Source organism: Periophthalmus magnuspinnatus, chromosome 1, assembly GCF_009829125.3.
Source record: "Periophthalmus magnuspinnatus isolate fPerMag1 chromosome 1, fPerMag1.2.pri, whole genome shotgun sequence".
Classification (NCBI taxonomy): domain Eukaryota; kingdom Metazoa; phylum Chordata; class Actinopteri; order Gobiiformes; family Gobiidae; genus Periophthalmus; species Periophthalmus magnuspinnatus.
The window spans coordinates 17715845-17743702 of record NC_047126.1 but is presented as its reverse complement, the minus strand read 5'-3'; the positions used below and the strand labels follow the sequence as shown (position 1 = coordinate 17743702).

General features: G+C 38.5%; 1 protein-coding gene across 2 annotated transcripts in view; it reads left to right on the top strand.

The window, feature by feature from the left end:
- The window catches only part of LOC117394140 (VPS10 domain-containing receptor SorCS1), a 241090-nt gene that overhangs the window by 154582 nt on the left and 58650 nt on the right, over positions 1 to 27858 (top strand). For both annotated transcript variants that reach the window (XR_008648783.1, XM_055223835.1), the window contains exons 4-6: positions 4787 to 4945; positions 15574 to 15647; positions 24069 to 24133. Coding sequence is in view for 1 of the 2 variants with exons in the window: in XM_055223835.1 (XP_055079810.1) it covers positions 4787 to 4945; positions 15574 to 15647; positions 24069 to 24133 (298 nt within the window). In the remaining variant the exon portion in view is untranslated. The remainder of the gene's footprint in view (positions 1 to 4786; positions 4946 to 15573; positions 15648 to 24068; positions 24134 to 27858) is intronic.

The window sequence follows — 27858 nt, the reverse complement described above, 5'->3', positions numbered from 1 at the left end:
AAGCAAATAAGGCAATGAAACCTTCAAAACTGCTTTGGCACATGGAGAATAAGCACCTGGGATTAAACGATACGCTACGAGTTTTTTTGTTGTTGTTTTTTTAAAGAAACTGCGGAGTAGAGTAGACATAATCACATAATCAGCGCGATGCATGATGCAGCGGTTTGGTGAGTTGTATTTTTTTAATGCACTTAAGTTGTTTTTGCCATATTTATCTGCCACGTGTAGAAGGCTTGTCCGTGAAAGTAAAACCTACATTATTCCGTTACATTATTGTTATTATACAGTGTTATCTTCATTTTAGATGTCAAAAAGTATTTGCGGCTCCCAGTGTTTTATTTTATGTGGAAAGTGGGTCCAAATGGCTCTTTGCGTGTTAAAGGCCGACCCCTGCTCTGTTTCCTTTCTGTTTCTTTATCTTAAAAACTGCATCATATCCATTTCATGATGCGCAAAATGATCGTTCAAAATCAAAACTAGTGAATTCTTCAGAGCAGAATCTTTCCCCACGTCTGTCTCACTTTTACGTTTACAGCTAGAGAGCGCCCCCCAGGGGCCGTTATCCAGTAAAATTCCATATATAAGCCGCACTGCTGTAAAAGCCGCAGGGTTCAAAGCGTGGAAAAAAAGTAGCGGCTTATAATCCGAAATTTACGGTAATAAAACTAAAACTAAAATAAAGGCAATATTAACTTCTACTCTATTTGTTTCTTTTTTTTCCATTTATTTATCTTTATTTATACAAGGACTGGCCCAATGAGAGTACCAGAGTTTTTCATAACCAAAAGATTATTTTTTTTTTTTTCCAATTTCAGTTCTAGTGCGGTCAGTTTTTAGTCATAGACAATCATGAGATGTTGTATTCAAAGTTCCCATATCAGCATTCAACAAACAAGTTTTAAGTGATAAGAGATTCAGACAGTCAATAAATAAATTATATACAGTGTTTTCTCCTCCGACAGATAGCGAGTGTACGTTGATGTTTTTTAAATTCATCAACTGTTATGAAATGGGGCTGAATGAAAGAGTAAATCTGGAGGTTTCAAGGCTGAAGTTTGCATGTTTTTATATCTCCATAATCTAGTTCAGAAAGAAAGGTTAGTTGTTTCTGTAATTCAATGCGATACAAAATTTGTTTCTATAATCAAATGATAATTTTGATTTAAACTGTTACATAATTATGAGATATGCATTTTAAAGGATATGTTTTTGATAAGCCAAAACCCAAGATATTTATCGGTGACTCTTTCAGTCAATGTACCATTTGTGTATAAAGATTTGCAACTTGCAGATCACTTAAATGTTTTATACTTGGTTTTATTTGAGGGAATTTTGGATTTCATTAAATTCTTGCTGCAGTTTTTAAATTACCTGATCAGCAGAGGGAGCACTTGCAAACCAAACAGCATCATCCAACTGAGGCTTTCTCTTAAATTGAAACCAATGGAATTAATAAATATAGGAAAAAGTAGCGGGCCCAAAATGGAGCTTTGGGGTACTCCTTTGCTTAAGTAAAAAATAATATAAAGTGTTTTAAACACATTAGCTGTTACTGACTGGGTTGTGTTTGGAAGATAATTTTGGAACCAGTTACATGTAGCAATGTCAAATCCAATATGTTTCAGATGTGTCACGAGGATTTTATGATCCACTGAATCAAAAGCTTTAGTTAAACCAATAAAGAGAGCTACACGATCTTGTTTGTCATCAGAGGCTGTGAAAATGTCATTTAAAACTTTTGTGGCTGCAGTGACAGTACCATGCCCTTTTTCTGAAACCCAAATAATAAAACTTCAAAATGGATCATTTATTTAAATAAGATGTAACTTGATTTGCAACAACCTTGATTTGTGCCACCTTTTTGTACAGGCAAAACATGTGCCGTTTTCCATAATTCTGGTCTATATATAAAATATGTAATAGGTGTTGAATTAAATATGGGGCAACTAGTAATAGATGTTTTGGATGAAGGTCAGCTACTGTGGACTTCTTTGGGTGTATGGAGCGGAGTGCATTGAAGACCTCCATGTAAGTGAAAGGTCTTAAAGAGAAAATGTGACTTTTATCTGCCCGAGGTTCAGATTCAACATAATCAAGATCAGAGGGATCACCATTATTATCCAAAACATCACATGCAGAGATAAAATGCCGATTAAAAGCACCACATATTTCCCCTTTAGAATTTACAATAGCTGAATCTGATACAATATTGGTGTATAATGTCTGAATAATAGATTCTGAGAGGGATCTTACTGTCCCCCAGAACTTTTTCATGACTCTTTATCAGCACAGACATGAAGTAAGAAGGTTTTGCCATTGTAACTGTAACTGTAACAAAAAGCCCATTCATATCTGATCTAGTTATGTGTGCAGTTTCCCATATGCATTTCTTTCTCTAATTCAACTTGCAATTTCTGTGTTGAACCAAGGACTTTTACAGTTTTTCATTCTAACTTTTCTTTCTTTGTCGGTCTGAAATGTCCTTAAATGTATTAATAAAAAAAATGTAAAGCCATACCAGGGTCAGGGAATGCTGATGAAGGCTTACTTATTGAAAAGTTTATACGATCTTCTCACCTTTTCACGCCCAATTGAACAGTGGTCGCTCCAGTGGGAAAACATCATTTACCTTATAATTGGAGGATCAATGAGTGTTCCTTTATTTAACTTTCTAGGGTCAAATCTACTCAGAATGGAAATTAGTTGTGTGAGATTCAGGACGTTGCGCAGATCTTTCAGAGTTTCAGACACTTTCCCGAGTCAGTTAATATTTGTATTGCCCATTATTAGGACCTATTAAAGTCAATCAGCGCTTTTCTATTTATTGAAATTTGATTCATGCATTTGACCCATTCTCCAACCAGTCCCTCAGAACAGCCCTTCAGAAGCAGCGTGAAGTCACTGTAGAGTGCCCCGGGACCCTGGATCTTGGTCATGATTACCTAGCTGGAGGATTACTGATATCATTTGATGGGGGAAGCCTGTGTACTTGGATGAAACCACCTACTCAAACGTTACTACCACATTACTGTTGTTTTTGCAGCCATTTGGAATATATAACAGCTTTTAAAAGACACATTTTAAATTAAGTGTAGCTAATTACTATCATTTTCCTTAATAGTCCTTTTATATCCCCCTTTTATATCCCATTTTATCTGTTTTAATTGCTCTCCGTTTTATTTGTTTTTTTGTAAATGTCCTTTTTTTTTTCATTTTATCTTTTTATTAATATGCATATTTTAAATCTGTAAAGCACCTTGTGATTTGATCTCCGTGAAAGGCACTCTATAAATAAATGTTACTTACTTTTCATTTCACTCCAAACTCTACTCAAGTTCTGTTTTTGGGACCAACACAGCAAAACATCAGCTTCTAGCCTGATTAGATTTTTTCCATTGAAGTTTTAAGCCAGACGGTGATTTTTTATTTATTTTTTATTTATTTTTACCACAGCTGATTTATTTTTGTTTGCTTTTATTGTAACAAAGCTTATGTATTCAGTGGTGCATTGACTCTCACGCTGTACAAATCAGAATTAGTTCTCTGTGTCAAATTTAGTCTTTCAATTAGGCAGATTTTCACAATATTTTCTGTGAATTCCTTGGTGATTTCATGTATTTTTCTTGAGACTGTAATAAAGTTTTGGCGGAATGTTGGATGTCTAAGAAAAGACAATTCCCATGGGAAATTAGTGCTTTGGAGGCTTCGCTGAGCACAGGCCACAATGAGACAAACAGTTACATTGAACACACACACATTCTTGATTTAACTCCCTTTATGGTTAGATAACTTGACTTCATTCTTAAATTTATTAGTACTGTATCGATTTGAGGGAACAGCAGATGGGGATGGTGAACGTAAACGGGTGGGATAGGGTATTAAGATCCCGGATGAGCCCCCAATTGTTACAACCCAACTCGTGTGGGGAAGGGAAGTAAAAAAAGAAAACCAAGATGGAAAAATTGTAAAATAAGAGGTAATTTAATTTACAGGAATGTAAGGGTGAACTAAACAAAAGGGAACTAAACATGTATAAACAAAGGTTCCTTACAAGAGATTAAACCAAAAAAACCAAAAGGTAAAGTAACTAAACGCAAATTTTACAGTAACAAAATCTTACAATCAGACGCAGTCAGTACTGACAATCGAAGAGTCTCAAAGCAAAAGCCACTACCCCTGTAGTGACTGAACTAACGAGACCACACACAAAGGAATACAGGCCAGCAGCCCCAAGCAGGTGTCCCCAATCTTCTTAAATGGGGAGGGAGGCGGCTGGAGGTGGGCGAGGCTGGAAGATGGTCCTCCAATCACGGCCCAGGGATCAGGCGGCCATGTTTAAGGGGGAAAAAGAAGACTTGGGGACACACACAATAAACAAAATATATAAATACAAACAACAAAAAGGAACTTAAGGCCCAGGGCCGTAACATATATAGTAAAATGTCTATACATCATCTTGGTCAGGAGTAGTCGATTTGTATTATTACATATTTAACCTTTTTCTTCTTGCAGTTGAAAAAAAGCTATATGCACATCATTTTGCATTTGGCATTTGTTACATATATTTTGACCATATTATTAACTTTTTATATGCATTTTTCCCCATGGTGCGGTGAATGTATTTATTTTTCATCTGAGCATTAAAAATATACAATTTGTATTAATAATTTTAAAATGCAGGGGACTTTTAGGATGTTACTAACCTTGAACCTATGGAACAGTTTCAAAGCTGGGTTTAATTACAATCATCCCCATCCTTTGACCTTATTGTATATCTTGTTCTTAGATCATGCTGCTGACCGACCCAGAAGTGGAGAGCAGTTTGCTGATCAGCTCAGACGAAGGAGCCACCTACCAGAAATACAGACTGAGCTTCTACATCCTGAGTCTGCTCTTCCACCCCGAACAGGAGGACTGGATCCTGGCCTACAGCCACGACCAGAAGGTCAGTGAGCAGGGGGTTTAGTCTGGGTTTACTCAGGTCTTTGGCAGGTTTTTACACCTTCAAACACCTCAAAAGAATAGAGTGTAAGTCCAGATAAGCAACAACTGGGAGCTGGTGCGATGCCTCAAAGCAAAGTGAGAGACAGATCCAGTTACACAAGACTGGAGCTGAGTTCAGAGCAGGTGTAGAAGGGGGCCTGGGTTATGTAACACGGGGGCAGTTGAGGTTAGAGATGTGGCAATAAAAATATTACATGAAAAAGATGAAAAGTGAAAATCTGATCGAAATATGTGGTCTACAGAAGAGAGAGACAGATATATCAAGCACAGGCCTATATGGTGGTTTGACCTGCCGCCTAAAGAATATACGTAAAGTGCAAAGAGGTAACCGCACAAAACATGACTATACAGCTTTCATATAGGCTTATAGTAAAACAGGGCTGTGAATATGTTTGTAGTACTTGTATGTTACAGAATTTGGGAAAAATAATCCAAATCTGCTTTACATATTACCCTAAAAATATCAGCCACCGGTTTCCCTGGATTGAGTATCAGCATCTGCCATAAAAACATCCATATCAGTTGATCTTTCGTTTAAAGTAACGGAAACTTACCTGATTCCTTAAGTTTACCAACTGTCTCTGCTGAAACTTTTCCCATACAAACCTGAAATTGCACCTCATTTCAAATATACATCCACACAAATTCTACAACGGAATTATTATTATCTGGGGATCTGCAAAAACAGTGACACCGAACGAAACGTAAAATTGCAACAACTCAACTCAAATCTAAAATCTAGCTCTCCATTTTCTCCCTAAAACTGGCAATAACACATCAGCAGTGAAATAAAATAGATGCATTACTTTCACGTATAAAAGGCGCGAGTCGAGCTGGAAGTCAGTGTGTGCAAACAGGTAAACACATTGATTGGCAGCATGTAGTCGGCGTACTAAATGTATTTTTTGGTTCTATAAATAACCAAACGCGCAGTGTAAAAGGTGTGAGTTGAAGAAAAGGCTGGAGATATGGATTACAAAAGAGTAGTGAACCGTAGGCACCCCCCCTTGAGGTGTGATTTCGTCCGAGCCGTGTTGAGTTTTTGAAGTATTCATTTTAACATCAACCAAAAACATGTCCTGGGAGAAAGTACCTGAATCTAAAAACACAAATGTGCTAATAGTTCTATATGACTTATTGCATTGCACAAATAAAGCAGTTATTCAGAGTTTTAATATCATATTTTGAAACTTAGTAACCTGATTGTATTGTATTGCACAATCAATCTTGCAGCTGTTACTGTTCCTTCTTACAATGTCTGATTTCCCACGGTGCAGGGAATTTATGTTTTGTTTTTTTGTTTTTCAAATATTCACATTAATAATTTTAAAATGACTTCTTGATAACATTATTTGAAATCCCATGAGAAGTTAAAAGTGCGCTATGCAACTTTTTTGAACAAAGCTCCACCGCCATACTCGTATCCATGGAGATGACATTAAATTTATAGATCTTGCATTTACTTTGTTACAGGTATTTTTAGTGCTCATTAATGTATATATATATATAATTTTGGCAGTCCAGAAATAAATGGTCAAATACGTTTTTTACTTCCTTTTAGTATTTTCAAGGTCAATTAGCAATGAGTTTGTCGAGTCCTTGCATTTCATTCACTTTATATTAAATAGTTCCTTTGGTTAAGCTTAAATCCTGAATAGTTTTACCTCTAATTACCCTGCTGTAGGTAGAATATTCTCCAAATTGGGGTTTCTTTTTCAAAAGTGCAGGAGAGGGAGAGATGAGTGGGCGGATGCCTGTAGAACACTAGCTAAGGAAGTTAACCCAGGACAAACTACTTCATGCAAGTACCTCATTGCGTGCTATTAGAATTACATTTTAGCCCAAACCACCGAAGTCGCTCTGACAAGTGGAATATTTTTGCAGTTAAAAGCACACCAGGGTTCAAGAGTTATTTTGGAGGAGGTGAATATATCAAGTGGACAACTCACACTATAAGAGTTACGTATTTTAGGGTGGTTAAAAGTTTTAAAAAGAGTTATTTGTATGTGTGATGAAGGAGAAGGAGCTTAAAGTTCCGCTCCATTTTCCATTTACTGCAACTACGCTTTAAATGTTCTGTCACAAAACTAAAAGGTTAAAAGCATAAAGCGTAAAAGTATATCTCGACAAGTCAATCAGAAACATCAACTATGCAATGGAAATTATGATTCTAATATAGATTTTATAAGGACAATCTGTCAAGGCGAAGAGTAGAAGAGAAGAAGACTGATAGGCTGCGGAGGCTTATGTCTGTCCTGCTTCGGTGGAGTCAGGGCGTATATTGTTTTGGCATGCAGCTGATATGGCAGAATAAATGACATAGAGAGTGCATTGATTTGAACTGCTTGAGAGGCAAACATAGACTGTATATATAAATGGACATAGCAAACATGCTAGCCACCGCGTTCCAAATAGGAAGTGATCGTGGGTGCTTCCGGCTCCATCGATTCTCGCTCCGATTCACATATTGACCCTCTCTACATGATACTGGTACTAGCATTAGCAACAGGGTTGATTGACAGCATTGCTAAGTGCCTGCTCTCTACTAAACCAGCTGGGGTTACCTTTAACAGCTTCGCTCCGGATTGGCTCTTTGGTTGCTATGATACTGTGGAATTCCAAATATAACTCAGCTCCAGATTTGGCTCCAAATTTGCCCCTATAACTGCCTCGATGAGCTTCATTTGACTGAGGCCAAACGCTAGAGGTAACATCATTCTTACTTAGTCCACTTCTTTATACAGACTATGGAGGCGAATGTATAGTAGCTCACAAAAAAAAAAGTTTAAAAGTGAAAAAAATGTTGCTTTTTAGGTGAATGTATACTCCATCTGCATTTGTCAGACGTGTATCCTGCTGCAGTAACAAAGACATACAGAATCTGATTAATCTGCATCTGCTCAGTGCCACCAAAAATAAGTGAAAATCTCATCTCTCCTGCTAATAGTGTTCTTGTAGATGACATGAAAGTACACCAGGCAGATGCTAATGTCAAGATTTAGTCAATTCCATGTGCACGTCAAGAGTAAGTGTAGCATTTTGTAGCTAGCATTACTTTAATGAGCAATATGTTGTTCACGCAGACGTTTGGAGAAGACAGGAGCAAGGTTGAGTTTTTGTGACTTCAAAATATTTTAGAATCCTTTATGTGACATTTTTCTTTTTTTTTTTTTTTTTTTTTTGTGTTGAGATGTTATTGCTGTACCTGGAATGCTCCCTTAGACTTAGATTTTTTTTCATGAAAACAATCAGGTGACACCACTAGGCCACAAGCAGTTACAACTCAGATCTGTGGAGAGGTGACCCCAAATGCATTTTTTCCCAATTTCTTTTTGAGCAATAAAACCAATTCTAATTGAATACATGCAAGAAAGTTGAATGCCATACTGTGTGTTGCAGACAAGCAATATCCCAATGGAGATGAACTGGTGCCAGAAACCTCACCAGAAAAGTTACATAGTTCCCTTTTAAAATGTAGTTTGAGGGTGAGTCAGAAATCTATGGTAGTTTTTATCTGCCACATGATTGGACCTGGTTTATACAGTTTTAAAATCCATATTTGCAATACTAGGCCTATTCAGTTTTATCTGTCTGCATTGATCAACTAAAGTAAAAATCAATTTTTGACAATTGTTTCAAAATGGGGTCTCAGCATTCAACATCAACGCCTTGGTAGTTGACCACTATGGCATGTTTGTACAGGAAATTCCAAGCAAATAATGACAGGGTTTAGAGTTTTGGATTTTCTGTTTGGTTCCTGTAACCATGAATCTTCCATACACTGTAGTAACAGATACACTCCATCTGAAATTATTCATGTGCCCATTCAAGTGTTTTGAGTGGAAATATACTAAAAGAAACCACTTACAGTTACTGGGAAAAAAATAAATAAAAAATGCTGCTACAAATTTTTGCTTATGCCACAAGGCTGAGGATAAGCCGCCCACGTGGATGAGCGTCGAAATGTCTTCACTCTAAAACTGTTGTCCAGCTGACAGAATTGCATTTTCTTTTGGTATTGGTCCTACCTGGATGGCTGAGGGATTATACAAACGAGGATAAGTCATATAAATATTAACGAGCATTTCTACAATATCTTCTGCTGTGTGTTGAATGTACTTTGTAATAATATGCATCGGAATTTCAAGATGTCAATCAAAATTCAGATTCATAGATACATATTTGGGCAAATTGACTAAATTGTCTGTCAGGGCAAAACTGTTGTGACTGATAGCTAACAGCCTGCAATTAGCAACAATTAAACTTGCTCATGTTTGTAAGCTTGCAGTAATTAACACAATTTGATGACAGAAATGTTTGAAATGAGACGATTTATGGATGCAACAATCCTGGGAAAATTCAAAGTGCATATTTACTGAAACCAATGTGAATCAAACTAAAAACAACTCCAGTTCTGTTTACGATGAGGGGACAACATGGTTAAAAGCTCAAAAAGCTCAATTATGATTATGTGTCCTTTAAGGTGTCTTGTTTGAGAGCCAACTATGATAATGTTAGCTCCATTGTCACTCTGACCTTTGCATGTTTACAGTGGGTGCATGGTTGAAATAATAGTTTACAGGGCTACAGGGTTAATTAACTGTCTCCTTTTTTAAGATAGTGGCATCCTATAGAATTAGTCAATTTTCCTAAGACTATATTCTTTCAAAAAAGCTATGGTTAGCATCAATAAAACAAGACTGACCCAACTGATAAAACTTGTAGTGTAATTCAAGCTTAATCGCTATTATTAAGGTTATAAAAGGGGGTAATTTATTTGTCAGCCATGGTTTCAAACACAAACTCCAGCAGATGGTGGCTGACACATGTTCTTCTTTAGACTTTTACACTGGTCCCTTTTGTTTGTATTGATTGTCAATATGCTCTATGCGGTGTATTGTATGTATGTTTTCCTGCTGGTGCCTCTCGCCCAGGCCATAAACAGAACTGTTCCAGGTTTTAGCTGCACAAAACTGAAATGCTGATTTCCCTTGTTTAGTTCTGATTCTGAACACCAGCAGGAGGCCAGGACTAAATCAGAACTAAACCAGGACTACAGCAGGAGGCCAGTCGCTGAAGTCCTCAAAGTGTGAGAGGGTTCATATGGAAATAACATGACATGGCGGAGATGTATTTTGGTGCTGGGCCTAGGAGAGACTTGTGCTTTAAAGTCTATTCTCTGAGCCATAAGAAACCAGTGCAGAAACCTGAGCACAGGACTTATGTGCTTGTATTTCCTGGTTCTAGTTCGGACCCGAGCAGCAGCATTCTGGATGTACTGCAGTCATCTTAAGACTTGTTTGGAGAGGCCAAACATGCTTCATGGCTAATTCTGACGTTTGTTGTTGATAAATATGTGCTATCCATATAATCTGAAAAAGCTAAAGCTGTACTAGCAGCCAAAAAAGTCATGCATGTGAATACAAGTGATGTGCCAAATGGTTTGTTTCACAGATATTTTGGAAATATCAGGAGAATGAGTGGACATTTTAATTGAAACTGTCCATGTTTAATCCTGAATAAATGACTAGAACACACAATATGAAAAGTCATTATTTCAAACAGACAAAGTCACATTTGATTATGGGTTAATAAATGGTTGTTTACATTCATGCGTGGCTGCTCATGCTTCAAATGGGAGAGTCCAGCGGGCAGCAGTGCAGGCATAAAGTTTCACAGCTCATTAAACTCCAGCTGTACACTGTGTCAGGCCAGGGCTTTGCTTGTGGTTTGGGGAGGATGCAGGTGTGTTCGCAGACAATGGGATTCCAGTGTCCTGTATCTGTCACAAATGTGGATTCATAATGTCTAGAGAGAGAGAGAAAGAGGGAGAGGGTAGGAAAGAGGCATAGAGAGAGAGAGAGAGAGAGAGATTTATTTAAAGGTCCCATGTTCAAGGCAGTTGGGGCCTTATTGTGCAGAGTTTGTTACCTTGTTTGTTGCCTCCATCAAGTGAACACATGCAGGGTTTTGCAGGCGGCTTCTGACAGGTTACAGTGGCATTGAAGGACCGGTCAAAGGTAGTATGAGTCATATTTAAATATTTATCCATTATTTAACGAGGATGATCAATAAAGAAAAACTACAATAGTGATGGGGCTTTCTGCTCGTTTATGGGATCTGAATCTTTTGGATCCATTCATTTCAAAGAGCCGTTTAAAAGACTGGTTCTTTTACTATTTGTTTATATTATAGAAGCCGATGTGAGAGTTCATTTTAACAACAAACATATCACAAAGAGATGACCAAGGCTTAAATGTGTTTAAAATAGTTCAAACTTGGCGTGGGAGAGTGTTTACTTTTTCAAATTATGCATAATTAAAATAAAACAATAATAATAATTTTAAAAGTAACTGTTAATATGATGCCAGTTATGTTTTTTGTGCACAAAGCTCTCACTCGTGTTGCCTGCTCTGGTTCTGTGCTGCTTGTTGTGTTGGTTCAGTGTTAATCACTGTAGAAATGCATACAAATTAGAAAGAATAAGATTCAGCTCAGACACTCAGCAACATTAAGGAACTGTTCAAACAAGTCGACTCATTCACGAATGTCACATCACAAATTTACAATGACATCCTGGGCAAGAGACAACACACAGACAGTGCAAGTAAGAGCAACACAGATCATTCAAATGGAGCTATCAGAGCACTCACAATTCACAATGTGACACACCGAAAGGCAGTTAGTTCTTGGAGGGCATCAACTGAAATGAAAGAAGACAAATTGTATGAAATATAATATCAAACACTTGAAATAAAAATGATTCAACCAAAAGTCAGAATCAAGGAGGCATCATGCTGTTTCTGCACCATATGGCCATACAGTAGGATGAAAATCAATGCTACTCCATTCATTCTAGATCCAATTGAATCGCTCTAAACTGAGAAGGACATTCAGTTTTCCTCCAGTCTCCAACAGTTTATCAAAGACTGCATCTGGTTTTCTACTTTCTGGTATAGTGTGCAGTGTAAATTCTCATCCAAACAATCACAGAAATTCTACCTCGACAATACTTTAAATTCAAGTTTTGCTACAGTTTTTTGTTTGTTTTTTTTCTATTTTTAAACAGAACTTTCTGCAGGCCTATCCAAATTATGCTTCTTTTTTTTTTTTTTTTGGATTTGTATAATGATGTTTATGTATGAAGATTATCTTGTCGCACAATACAGTTTTTGTGGATAGCTTGTAGCAGCTAACATCCTGGACTGTATTACTTTTCTACAATAAAAAACAAACAAACAAAAAAACAACAACTATACTATATGTTCTTACGGATTAAACATTGCAATCTCTCTTATAAATAAATAACATTAATTCATAACTAAAATATTTAGGTTAAGCCTTGTTTTGTTACTTAAAACATATTTGTATATTTGAAAATAATAATTAAAATATTTGAGCTGGGCAACGCTTAAAAATTTGTATCATGATTAATCGCCCTGTGTGGTCTGTTGTTCCTTACTGCTCATGATGAGCCTAACAGAAGGCAGCTAGAGTCCTGGCTTAGTCTTGCTTTAGTCCTGATTCTGATCTGCTAAAGGTCATTCCTCCTATTTAGTCCTCATTTAGTCCTTGTTCAGTTCTGGTTCAGTTCTGGTGCAGTTCCAGTTCAAACCAGCTCACTGGTTCCTAAACATGTGGGATTTTAGTATCTCTGTAGTTTTCAAAGTAAACTTGACTGGCACAGGCTGTAAACTTCATGCATTGCTGCTGATAGATCGCTAATCCTCCGCTCACATATTTGATGTATTTAGTGTCACTCTCGGTTTGCAGACTTTTTCTGTCATTACTGACTCTTTTTGGAGAGTTTAAAAACTCTGATGGAGCTCGGACTTGTCTCTGTCGCACTCTCTGTACAGCAGGGCCCTCTTCGTCCAGTGAACAGACACAGTGGACCCGTCCCCTCTGTGTGTGTGTGCTGAGCGGAGAGAGAGGGGGAAAAGCGAGTGCAGTGGATCACAGACTGGAGTGGGGCTCTTTGATCCTGTGTTTTTGACTCATACATGTGACCTGCCTTACTGCGTAACAAAATTATTAATCACAATTAATGATTTTTTGAGTTAACGCGATAAAACGCGTTAGCATGCCCAGACAAAAAAAAATTAATAAAAAAAAATCCAGACATGCACCAGCCCTCCTGTCCTCTATTATGTGCACACCAAATAAAGTATGTTTTTTTTTTTTTTTTCTAGACAGTTCCCTGCCTCTCACTGTGGACACACAGTGGACATTTCTTCCACACAGACACTGATTAAGTAATGGCCACTTAGAGCCCCCTCCATTCTCTGCTGCTCTGCCCATTCACAAACACATTACACTCCTCACAGCTTTACCCTACACAGTCGATGGGCTTTAGTGCACAGTATTGTATGTGCAATGAGCGACCTGTGAGCAGACAATAGACATTTCAGACTTTCAGACATTTTGAATAATACAGTGATTTGACATTTAAGTCACGCATTCGCCGTGAATAGTGTTTCCGCTCACTGTTGATAAGAAAAGGGATGTGGGATAGGGCTTCTTTGACAGCTATTTTTGTTATACCTGCAGTAATTTTGTGCTCTTTTGTACAGTGAGTTTGCAATACACTGTGGATCTTTCAGAGGAATTAAGTTTAAATGTGACTTTTCCCTATTCACAATGTCTTTTGTCAGTTTTCACCCTGTTTAGAAATACAATTCATTGATAAATTGATTGAATGATTGATTGATGAGGACTGATTCTATCAGTCTTTTTTGTATAGCAGTGATTCTTGAGAGTCGGGACAAAAAAAAAGACATTTTTCAAAAGCATTCTACATTTATGAAAGTTATAAATCTTTGTAGAGTAAGGTCTGGGCTGTGCAGAGATGCAGAAGAACAGGTTCCTAATAAAAACATTTTTGGCATATGGCCCAATATAACTCAATTATTGTCAACTCAGTCAGGCAAAAAACACATAAATTATTGACCATTGTATCCAACTAAAGTATATCTGAAAACTTTAATCGCATAAACTGAATTGCAAGAATCAAGTTTCTTCTTCTTTTTTTTTTAAGACAAAACACCCTCCATGTGCATGGATCTGACAGAATTGACTAAAAACTGACAAAGTTTGACAAAAACCTTACGGAGTTGACAAAAATGTGTGATCACTGCAAACAACTGAACAAAACTGAAAACAGATGCTACAGGTTTAACATTGTCTGTACTCCACAAAAGTAACAATTATTTCACTTCACTCCTCCTCCTCCCTCTCCCACTGTCTGTCATCTCTATCTGTCTCTATCTCCCCTGGAGGTTTTTATTCTGATATTTTATTTAATATTAGACCCTTTGAAGTGCGAGTGTCATCACCTGATTGGGCTGCAGCAGGCTTGAAATATAAGTGACAGGGGTCAAATGGGAATTAAACATTAAATTCTTTACAAAGTTGGTGGGTTTGCCAACTCCACACATTCAGCTTGATGTTATAAAGTATATTATTTATGCTATATGAATATATATTATATGAAACTTAAACCAGTAAAAGGCATTTAGATGGTACAAGTACATTTGTCAACTCAGTGACCAGACAACTCACTTCAGTACTGTTTAAATAAACAGAATGGACTGACGGAGTTGACATTTTTCATCTGTTATGGCAGAAATTTCAACATTGTTGGTCTTACATATGCAAAAGTGGTGTAAGGGTAACAAATAGGGCCCTCAGAGTTTAGATAATAATAGTATTCTCTGATGTAAAGGGGTTTTTGAAAATGTCTGACGGAGTTGACAAAAAGATTGGACAGTACCTTGACAGTACTAGATTCTGAGGAAAAATAGTAGTTTACTTTATATTTAAAGCATTTTAATTCAGTCTAGTTTTTAAATGTTTTTTGAGCAGATGAAGTATCTGAACACCAAACTGTTCAAAAACATAAAAAAAAAATGAAATAAGTGGATCTAAGACAGACCTGTCTTAGATTTAACTATGAGATTCTGAAAATACATGTTTCTACAAATTGCTGTGTTTAGAGAGGACCTGTTTTGTCATTACCCTTAACAATCATCGATTGGCTAATTTAACTTCTGGTCTAGTATTGTATAGTGATTCATCATGGGGATAAAATAGACAGACTGTAGCCAGCCCCCTTATAAAGTAAAGGTGAAGTATTGGACACAACAAATTGTAATACTTTTCAAAGCACCTAAAATATTATCAAAATGGTTCCATAGACTTACCTATACAACTTAAATAAATCAATTCAATTCATTTATTAACTATATAACTGTCTGGTTACTTTATAACTGTACAACTGCCTGGTTACTTGAGCATACAATTAGACATATTTTAATCAAAACAGGCTTAAAATCTCAAAAAGTTGATTAACAAATGTAGAAACTTTAATCATGACTAATTGGAAACTCAGCATCAAAGCCCGAGTATCAAAACCACGGCAGCCGTATTACAACACAGGCTTCTGTGGTTAAATGAAAATGACCCGTATCAAACTAACAACATTTAATTTGAATCTGAGCAGGACATTTTAATTGTAACATAACCTTCTCCAGTGCTGATTCTTCACTAATTTCCTGTGTTGTTTCATAGCTGTACAGCTCAGTGGAGTTTGGACGGAGGTGGCAACTCGTGCATGAGAGAGTGGCCCCCAATCGATTCTACTGGTGAGTACTTACACTGCACAAAAAGAGCACTCTTACTTCTAACCCAAAAAGCATGTACCTTTTGATACAGTAGAACCTGTATTTTTTCTCCATTGACAGCAGTAAAAGTGATTACAGAAGTGTCTTACATAAACCACTCAAACTAAGTGCACAAATACTGCTATTAAAAGAACGAAGTAAAAGTCACGCATAGATTAAAAACACCATATGAAACTCTTTTCTGTGTGTGCCCCATTTTTTCATATAACACAGTAAAAGTATTTTGCACCAGTACAGATATATTGCCAAAGCAGCTCTTATGGTCAATATTGGATCACCTTGTGCAGTCAGCATCTAAATATAAAGCATTTTCATCATCCGTGAACCAGGAAGTAATGGTGTGCTGTTAGCATGCTAGTTGGGAGCAGTCATCTGAAGCCCGATCTTCATTCTGGCCTTTGAAAATTGTGTAAAGCTTATGAACTCATTGCGGTAGAAGTGAGGAATAATTCTAGACAGTTACAAACAGATTAAAATGAATTAATTATGTTTTAATGTAAAAATTTAGTACAGCGCTTTTAACACATTATTATTTATTTAAGTGTTTACATTCAACTCTTTTTTACTTTCATGTATGTACATCTAACACTTTCAAATAACTACACCTTAATCAGCATGAATAAGCTTGAGCTGATGCTTTATTATGGCTAGTTACTACTTTCTGAAGTGTGACATTAGTTTGCAGAGTTTTCACTTTTGCAAACTTCCGGGACAGTTACGTTACCGTTTCACCCCATAGCGAGCAGGAGACGAGGGTGCTGAGGTTTTACAGCTTTCATTATTGATGTGGGTGTCACACTTGATGTTGTGGGTGGCAGACAGGTGCATGATTTGACCCTAGTGAGCTTCTGTAGGACAAGGCCTTATAATCAGTCTAGTTTGAATTTGATGTATTTGTCTGTCAGAGAAAAGGAGAGCAAAACAATCAAGGCGTTTGGACCCTGTAGCATGTTGTTATTACTTTTGGGCACTTTTTACCTTGCGAGACAGGCCTCTACTTTGACAATATTTAAATCCAGGCACAAAACGGTTCTGTTTAGTTGTGCGTACGACTGAAAGGTTTTTATTCTGCACTCTTCTCCTTTAATGGTAATTTTATGATGACAAAAGAAACATGGACTGATGGACTTTTATTAGACATAGTAAAGTGACAGGAAAGTTTTTGAGAAGTAACAGGAAAGTTTTTTTTGTAAAGTAATGGGAAAGTTCTCAGACTGAGCAAGACAGTGTTTAAAGAGTGTGAGAGAGAGTTTTTAAAGGGTGCAAATGAGTGGGTGAGAGAGTTGCAGATTGGGTGATTATTTATGTTTTGATTTGTGTGATTTTAATGTCTTTCTTATTCTGTAAAGCACTTTGAATTACCTCGTGTACGAATTGTGCTATACAGATAAACTTGCCTTGCCTTGCCTTTTACCTTGAAGGAAATTCAAAAAAATGTTTCTTATGAAATCATGTTTGTCATTTAAGTGGATATGTTTTGATTGAGCCATGCAGGTTTGCGTAATCCTGTTTTATCCTGCATTTGAGACTTGACAACTCTGTATTTTTTTTTTTTTTTTTCATTTAAACTCAAACTTCAAACAGAAGTATTCAAATATGTTGCCTATAGTTATTTTCCAAAACTATAATAATGAACAAAATCTAATATAATGATCTACATATCGCTTGACACAGAGACGAGCATAATTGTTTACTTATATATTAATTTATGACAGAGCAATAAAAATAATGTTGGTTCAAAAGATTAACTAAAGCACGTTGGCAGTACATGTTATTGTTGTGCCCTTGAGCAGGACACTTCACCCACTTTGTTGGTTTATGTGTGGTTGTGTGACACGTGGTGGTAAAATGGGTGTCTGTCCAAGTTATATAAGGATTTAATGAATAATAAATACAGGTGCCATATATAACTAGTGCATTATTTAACCAACCATGAAGCTTGCACCGTGTTCTGACACCTCTCTATCAGAACCAAGATTAACTTCAATAAAATGTACTACAGTAGGTCAGTATTACAGCCCGACTTACGCTCCAGTCCGTATATATGTGCTCACTATTGTTCCTTCCTCTGAACCACTTTTGACAGAGCTGAAGTTTGGCATATTGCCCAGCCATTTTCAGATTAACCCTGGTCAAATACGCACAAATCCTTCAGTTTCCTCGTTGTGTCTAACCAGCTTTGAAGACAAAATATTCACTTGTTTAATACATGAACCGTCTAACAGGTGCCAATCTTTTATTATCAGCTAATCACTGCCTCTCAACTTTTCTGTCCAGCCAAAATACTTTTACAATGCTTTGGAAAGACATTTTGGTCTGGAACTGCATCCTATCTCCATGATTCAGATGAGATGTTATGGCCAAGCATCAAAAATCCAACAAAAACAAAGCATATAACGCAAACGACAAAAAAAAAACAGCATCAACAAGCAAAGCACTCAACTCTTTTGTATCTGCTGTAAAAAAAAGTTATATTTGTTTTCTTTTGAATATACAAGAGGAGATCTCAACCGCATTTGAAAGCCACGCCCGCTACAAATTACCGTCTGTGATTGGACCGTGCCGAGTAAGGAGACTTTGACGCACTTTATGGTCCAGTTCCAGACGCTTCTGCATTTCAACAGAAAGTAGGAGGGACTGGTTGTCAGGCAACTTCTCAACCAACCGCCTCTCAAGCTGTTCATTGAAATGCACTCTTTCTGTCCTTTTCCCTCCTCCACTCCTTCACCACTGCACCATCAGCCACCTCATCCTCTCTGTCTCTACTGAAATCCAATTTGTTCATAAAACTTTCCCTGACACTTCATATTAGTGTAGTCCCATGTAATTACCTCTGCACCTCTACTTTGCTAATAAATAGCTCAAGTCATGGCTCTGTCCAAACTTAGCCTTAGCTAGCCCGTCTCTGGTCTTAGTCAGCCTCTGTATACGCTCACATGTACACCGCTGTTCTTTTCCCATTGGGTAGAGACGATGTCAGACTGTTAACAAGCGGTCCGGGAGTGAAGGCAGCCTGGAGGAATGCGGCTGCCGACCCAGAGAGCTATTTTAAGAGGAGAACCAGGTATATGTACGTTTGTGTGTGTGTGGGTGTGTGTGTGTGTGGGTGTGTGTGTGTGTGGGGGGGGGGGGTGAGGTATGGCGCTATAGCCTCTCTAATGATTCGGTACTTGGAAGTTAGCGCTGCGTATCTGCTGTAGACACCAAACATGAGGAGAGCTAATGGGACTGGGTTGGTGGGAACCTACGTCCAATTAAAATGTCCGTCCAAAATCCCTGCATTATGTAAGTCGTTTGGGATAGGTAGTGTGGAGGTCTACGGTGTTTTAAATGGGATCTTATAAATGTTATGAATTTGGATCAAAGAAGCTGTCTTTTCAATTGGGAGGATAATGGTCACACCCTCAAAAATTGTTAGTGTTTTTTTACAATGTAGAGTGGTAAATTGTTACATTGTTTTAATCTGCTGATCCCTTCTGTCCCTTTGACCAACGCAAACTAGTATTTGTACACCCAGAGACACATCACTATAGCCCTCATTAACTTCCATATGTGAATTCATCCCAAGTTATCATGGACTCGTTGTTTTAAACATAAAACTACAGCATGCATAATTTGCATACAACTTGCTGCAGATCAGTTTGGAAAGGAAGTAGCAGCAGCAGCCAACAGCAGTAAAGACGCGGTCAAAGCACTCACCATAGTGCGATGATTCCCTGATCGGAACAGACTGAACTGAACTCCAGTCCAGATGGGTTGCCTGGATGAGGTCAGCTCTATGTTCACACAGCACAATGTTTCTACGTTTGTTAGAAAAAACTAAAAAAAAAAAGGGTTCTGTGCATGGTTCTCTCCTTCATCTGCTGTTTCTGGGAGGAGTGAGACCAGTGTGCAGTGGGTTTGGGTGGGTTGGGTTGACTGACTGATCGAGGGCTGCGGCTATGCCTGAGGTGGAGGACCCAACCTGCAGACCTCCACCAAACCCTCATGTGACTTACCCCCATCCACAGGTCCCTAAAAGTAAACAAACATACCAAAGACCGCCAGCCCACTGTTTCCTGCCAGCCGTTATCAAAGTAGACATACTGTAATTTTACACTAACCCATAACCATCACAGATCAGACACATGCAGGGCCTACAGCAACACATTTATGGACAAACTATATCTAATGTCTACGCTAATTACGACCTTGTAAACGTAGGCCTATGCTGACACTTAAATATCTGTTTCCCTATCAGAACAGAGCAGAGGCAACACAAAGCTATTTCATTTCAAACTAAAAATGAAATCTATTGGTGATTAAATGTCTTTGAAGTGCTTCGCTTGAAAACTTGGAAATTAACTTTATCACCTTTAATTAACTTGAATAGTCAATGAACTAAGGCAACAACTGAAATCACTTACGGCTTATAAAGATGGGAGGGGCATTTCAGTGGAGGTGCATCCTGGTGGAGGTCTGTGGGGTATTATTCAGGATCGCAACCAATCAGAGGTATGGGGAGTTTTTTAAGCCTATGTTCTCCTAAAATACTAAAAAGAGAAAATCCAACACAAAATATACACTGAAATCCCCCCGCCTCCCCTCCATCCCGTTAGTGAGTATATCTAATGCCCAGCCATGAAATGGTTTGCATATGACATTACAAATCTGAACAAAAACATCTGGAGCTGCCTGCATGCGATATTTCTTCCTGGCACCAGAGACTTGGCTCAGATTTTCTTCAATCTGTTGTGACCAAAAATCCAACTGGGCTGTCTTTCCACTTACCAAACATGGGCAGGCATTTTTTAGCATTTCCCCTCTAAATTGGACATTGTGCAAGTAAAGATGAGTTAAAATGGCTTGAATTCATTATGGACATAAGTATTCCACTTTTTATATAAAGTCAATTTACTTATCCCATTGGCAAGTTTGTTTTCTTATTTAAAGGTGCACTATATTTCTTTTCTTTTAGGGTTCTGCTATTGACTCACTCCATGGAGACGCCTGGTATGGCTTTAAAATACCTTGAAAAATATGCATTCTTACACAAATCTGAGTTTAATGCATAGACTGTATAAAGAAGTGGGTGTGTGACGTCGCCCACAGCGTTTGGCTCCAGTCAAATGAAGCTCATCGAGGCTAGAAGTTACAGAGGCGAATTTAGAGCCAAGTTCCATATTTGGAATTCTGACCACGACTATCATAGCAACCAAAGAGCCAATCTGGTGTAAGGCTATTGAAGGTAATGCCCCTTCCCGCCTGCAACGCTGTTTTAGCAGTGAGTGGGCGCTTAGCAACACTGTCAATCAAACCTGTTGATTTAACGGCAGCGGGAATGACCACACTGAGAAGGAGCCTGATTTGTCTGTTATTAATGTTTATATCTTGATTTACAGACAAAATAGCGAAATAAAAACACCAGGATCATGTAGAGCGGGTTAATATAAACATTTTAAAACTAAATTTACAAGTCTGCCAGTAGGTTAGCATTTATCTATACTGTGAAACATCCCAGGAAAAGCAATATCTACAGAGACAAAAATGCAACAACCTTCACCAGAAAAGTTATTGTACGTCAATTTTAAGCGAGATATTAGATTTTAATTTCAACTTTAGACCCCACTATTTCCAAAACGGTATCACAGCTGCCTCTGCTCTGCACCTGACTGCATTATTCAGTGTAAAATGGAAATGTGGATTGAATAAGTAGGACAGCCTATTCACAGCGGTGCTTCATCTGGGAAATTACCAATGTACCAATAAGTCTAATGAAAGGATGCTATAATGGCCACCGAGTCATCTGCTCTACCTCTGCTGAGTCTTGCCTGTACTGGTCCACAAATTCACTCATATTGGGGCTTCTTTAGAGCAGCTCTGATCCCCCAGTCTGTGTGATACATATTTAATGTTCTAATGATTATGTGCAGTCCTGTCCACGGGGCTCAGCTCATGGTGTAAAATAGAACTGGTAAAAGAGAGATAGAATCAAAGAACAATATATGCTATGTAAATAATTCAGACATATCAAAATCCACCATCAATAAAATACTGAAATGAGGAATCTGCACTGACTAAAATATTTAAAAATCAAACGTTTAGAGATTTGAATGTATCATAGGATATATAGTCCATTTTACGCTCAATGAACTATGGTTACGATGTCTGTGTAATCCCCCAGTCGTCCAGGTATGATCTAGATTGAAAGAAAAATCGTTCAAATGCGTAATGAATTGCTGGAGCCTTATATTACAAATGTAAACCTTTTAAGCAAGGAGACTATATAAATAACTCCCGCTTCAACTAGTGCTAAGTGTTATTGTGTTCTTGTGCAAGATGCTTCACATGTTGCCTTGTATAGTGTTTGTGAGTGTTGGTGGTGCTGGAGGAAGGGGCTGATGGTGCAGAATGGCAGTTGTGCTTATGTCAATAGGGCAGTGGGGTGGAATAAGTTTAGGACTTTGAGAGACCTGTCAAGCCTGTTAAGCACAATAAGAGGCAAGGCAGGTTTTTCTGTATAGCACAAGTCGTACACAAAGTAATTCAAAGCGCTTTACAGAATAAAATGTATAATTTAATGTAATGTAGATTTTGTGTTTGTATTTTTCTTCAAAACGTCATTGCCATCCACAGGTTTTCAAACATGAACAGATTAAATGTAAGCAATGAATAAAAAAAAAAAAGTTATAAAATTGTTATAAGGAAAAACTAGAAAACCAGGATGATAAGTCAGTTACGACTATTTGGCCGTTATCTCAAAGTACTCTGCAAGAACTAAAACTGTTCCACTGTGTTAATACCGTTTGGTGGTTTTATTGCTAAGGAAAGCATTCTTACTGTGGGTGGCATTGCTTCTCCACAGATCTAAAGTGTAGTTTGGCCTGGTGTGGTCACTTGCTTATTCCCATGGAAATCTATATAGTTAATGTCATACTGTGGAACATTCAAGGCAAAGCAATTCCCTCCTCACACCAAGAAGGTGATGGCCCTTTCCATTCCAAGTTCCACTGTGCACCTTTAAATGTCTTGTCTTTTTTGCAGTGAGCCGATACTTTAACCCTCCTGGATCGAAACCAGTTGTCTTCCATGTGCTACCTGTCCACAAATCCATCCTTATCGGTTCTTCTGAGCTCCACACTGATCCCCCAGTCTGTGTAATACATATTTAATGCCCTAATGATTATATGCCGTTCCATCTGCAGCCCAGCACACGCACCACTGGCAAATCAATGGCTTTTCCCACGCTAATGATGTCAGGAAACATCACGCTCCATCTCTCTATGTGAGCCTTTAATCCCTGAGTTTTTTTTTTTACTTTGTCTGGTCCCATCGCACAGACAAAGCACTGGTCATTCGCTGTACTAATGCTGATGTTTACCACAGGTGTCATTGGTGCTGACAGTGCCTGCAGTTAGGCATTTGTCTAACTTTGGGCACTGCTGTCTCTCAGGTTAGACTCAGGGAAAATGGTCAAGCAATAAAAGAGCAAAGTGGAAAAAATGTGGGGCAATGTGTTTAGAAATGGTTCACAAGAGAGGTGCACTGTGCCACTTTTCTGGTTGAGTGTCCACTACCTGCTTGTGTCTATGGAGATGTTGTTGCTTTGCCTGGAATGTTCCACAGTATGCAATAAATCTATCTTTGAAACCAGACCTAAAGTCAAAAACCTAAATGCCATATTGATAAAACAGATACCACACATGTATGTAGTCACAAAGAGTTTAATCAGGTCAAAATAATTATGATGGTGGTGTAATTGTTATATTCCACAATAAGTTAAGAGATGGAGGATTATAGAAGGAGATGGCTGGAGAGGCTTTGGATGTAAAATCTATACTGGATTAAATTTACAAAGCACTGGATGTCTAAAGGTCAAGGAATTATATCATACATGCAATTAACATTTCAGTTGCATGTCTGCTGATTAGAAGCTTGTGAGGAAGATTAGGTATTAATACTGGAGCCTAAGTATTAAATGTTAATTCTATAAGCATATGCGATGTGAGCATTCAGGTTAGATGCACAGGACTTGCATATTTTTAGTTCATCAAATGTTAAAGGTACAATATATAACTTATATATGACATTAAAACAACAATTAACAGGATATTGGTTCACAGAGGATAAAACTGCAGGTAGCACACAGCAGTCTGATTTTGACCCTAGGAGTTGTTTTTACAATATATCTGTACTGGAGAAAACAAATTCTGCTTTATTACAAGAAAAAAAGAGAGACAGTTATGATGTTAAATGCAAACATGTTGGTCATTATATATTTGTTTAACTTCCCCTACTTCTCTGAACTTCTCAACACTCTTGTGAGGAATCGCTCCAGACGGCACACAAGGACTAAAGTGCAGCTGATGTTCCTGAAACTCATTTGTCTGCCTCTCCTTTCAGGTCCAAAATGGGTTTGGACAAAGAGGCCGGCCTAATTCACCTGGAAACCAGCATCTCTGACGGACGTGAGTAATTCAATCCCCAGTCCACACCTCCATTTCCCCATGTCTGTGAGCCCTGTGCTGCGAGCGTTTGGGTGAAGTGGAATAGAAAGGCCAGCACTCACAAATGTGTAATAGACAAATGTTGCAGACACACAAGTACAACCAATGCAACCAATGAGAAAATGAAGAATATAAAGTTTACAAGAGTACATTTTTGGTTACACTTTATAATAACCTTAATTAGTATTAATAAATGGTTTATTAAGGCCAATTAGGAAAAGTTTTTATAAACTGTTACCATATGTTTATACCCAATTGTAAATAATTTGGCAAAGAAATAAAAAGTAGTGTCCTCTGGTTGGACAGGATAGCTCTTACTCTCCAGAGTCCTCTTTTCCACCTTCTCCCAGAGTCCAGGCCCAGTCCAACCACCGCCCCAGCTTTCCTTATAAGCCAATCCAAACCAACAATAGACTGACAAAATGCATTCAGATGCTTGGAGCAGACCTTGAAGCAGAATAACCTCTGCAGAAAATACATCCTTCTCTGCCTCTTTTTGTAGATGATGTCCATGTGTTGAGACCAGTTCAATTTATTGTCTAGCCCCTTGTATGAGGGTACCACCTCTGATCCATCAGTGATCATGGGGCGTAGGGAGGCCACTGCTTGGCAGAAATCAAGCACCATCTCCTTGGTTTTGGAGATGTTCAGTTGGAGCTTGTTCTGCTGACACCAGCCCTTACCTGGTCCCTATAGACCCCCTCTTCACCCTCGTTTATACATGCCACAATAGCAGTGTCATCTGAGAACTTTTCCATGTGGCATGTATCACGTGAGACATGAGTGCAACTGTTCTGCAGTCATTCAGCTCACTGGAACAATGCAGGATTTTTTCCACAATAAGGGCATGTTCCACAGCTGCAGGCTCAGGCTATAGACACGATGTGAAGGGTCTCCCAGTTTTTCAGCGCAGGCTTTTAAGAGCCTTGGACAGACACAGTCTGGACCTGCAGCCTTCCTTGAAAGGAGTTGATGCAGTTCTATCCGCACCTGGTCCGCAGCTATGATGGGGGGGCAGAAAGGGACGTTGAGGGTGATACAGGAGGAGAGGCAAAACGATGACAGTCAGAAGAACAGCAGGGGGCGACGGAGGAGAGCAGGTGCCCAGAAAGGAACTGAACCGGTTACAGAATAGGTTCAGCTCATCAGCCATCTGGAGAGCCCCGCCTACCACACTGCTCTTGCTGCCACAGCCAGCCATGTTTTTCATACCATTCCAGACTTCCTGCATGTTGTCCTTCAGCTGACCCTCCAGATTTTTCCCATATGCCTCCCTAGACCTATTCAGGCAGATTTTAACTTCCCTCTGCACCTCTCTCCATGGTGGTGACAAAGCAGTCTCTCAATGCCTCCTGACCTGCCTAGATGTAACAGCTTGCCTTTTAACAAGGGGAGTGTAGGTAGGCTGCAGGTGAACTGATTGCGGTCAGATCTGCCAAGAGGAGGGAGGGCAGAGGTTGGGTAGGCATCCTTTGTGTTTACATACAACAGATCTATTGCCCTACTTTTCCTTGTGGGACAGTCAGCGTACTGATGGAACGACTTGAGGGTAGCCTCTAGTGTCATATGGTTAAAATCACCTGCTCTTGGTGAAATGTAAACACAGAACACAATCATGTGGTACCAAGTATGGTCTGATGCAAACACCAAGTTGTTCCAGATCGTAGCAGCATATGACAGTTTTAAAAGTCAGATGGTTGGGATGACACCATAGTTTGTTAGCATACAGAATGAGGCTCCTGCCTTTGCTTTCCGTGCTTTCCTTTCTCATGGTGGAAAATCCGGGTAAGTCCACATTAGCATCTGGTACGTGGTTAGCCAAACCAAAAGATCCATAAAGAAGCAATAAAAGAGTTCAAATCCCACACACACTGCAGTCGAGCAAACGTGCAGCCCTACTCGCAAAGGCCCAAACATAAACCTAATATAAACTAAACTAATAAACAAGTAAAATCTACTGAAATTTAGATAAATATTCAGAAATGAAGTAATTTTAAAGGTGTTCTCTCTATATATATTTTTTGCTTTCTCCATGGAGATGTGATTGCTTTAGCTGGAATCTCCCTAAATTGTATGGAATTCTAGGGAAGCCAATCTACCTTCATGGAAACAAGCAAGTGACACTGCCATGCCAAATTACAGGTCAGATGTGCGGAAAGGTGACCCTGCCCTGGTCACTGTAAGTATGCCCATACTGTGGAACATGCAATAACATCTCCATGGAGACAGGAATTTTACGCAGTGCACCTTTAATAACAAAAGCCGAAGTTAAATCTGTCTTGTAGGAGTGAAGACGTTTCACTGTTCATCCAAGCTGCTTCTTCAGTTCTAGTCAGATTAATCTTCAGTTCTTCAATTCTCATTCAAGCCGCTTCTTCGGTTCTGGTCTTTTTTTTTTTTTTTCCAGTGACAAATCTAGTTTTTGTGAAGGCCATCTTACATTATTCAATCTAGTGTGATTAAAAATACACCTTCTGAATCTCCATAGGTCAATCACATAACACAGGCTGTCAGTGCAATCATGAAATAATAATGCTTTTCTATGGACCTCCCAGAAGTGCTATTGACCGGGCTAGTCCTGCAAAGTGCTAATCATTTTGTTTAAACATTTGTCTATTGATTGTGTGATCAATGGTTCAAGTCAATGATGGGTCTGTACAAAAGATTAGCTGTAAGGAATATAGGGATTTTACATGGATTTTACATTTCATATATATATCACAGATGTGGGCAGAGGCTTAAACTAAAAGTGGATTAGTTCAATGTGTTATGTGTGCATTATTCTTGATCGGTGGATTGGATCAGACTGGAGAAAATCTTTATTAAATGTAATTCTTCTTGTCAATAGTTGTCTGGGTATTGTTGAAGCAGTAACACCAGCAAAAGCACACTATAAGAAACCCTCAGTATATCTATTATTTCTCATGTCTGGATGTATTAACTACTCTCAAACTCTGTTACCTTAACTTACTCTCCCTGCTGTATCCCTCCTGCTTCAGTGCAGTCTGTTCCACCTTGATGTGATTTCTGCGTGGGCCTTTGTAGCTGACATAATAGAGAAAAACCAATCATACCAAACATCACAAGTGTCACAAGTTAGGTCTACACAGCGAGGATCCATCGCCCCTGGTTCTGTCTGCGCCCCTCACACATTTTGCAGAGGCTAATGTGTCCGGACAGCGCCGCGATGGAAGCCAAAGAAAGCAATTGGCCCGGGCAGTCATCTGTCTACACCAGAACGCACCCATCGTCTGCTCTCAAGAGGTTTATTGACACCTGTAAATGTGCAGACACCCAAAGGAGACACCTGACTGAGAGGTGGCAAGTGGTTGCTGCATGGTCGCTGCTTTGATAAGGGGTTTTCAGGGGGCAAGGACAACTGGTAAACAGCTTGTTCAGATGTTAAGGAGGAGTCTGTTATAGAAGTTACTATACAACTACATCTAGGGGCTTATGTCACCAGCTTGTGTAATGCATTTAGGCTATTACTTTGCAATGAATTCGCCACAGTTTGGTATTAAACACAAATATTCAATTTATTTAGTTCTTATTGTAAACAGGGTCATCGCTCTATAGACCTAAACTGTAACATGGTATCACCTGCTTGTATCTTTGGATCTGTGGAGACAGATAAGTTTAATGACACTGTGAAACATTTTAGGCAAAGCAATTCCCACCACAAGAGT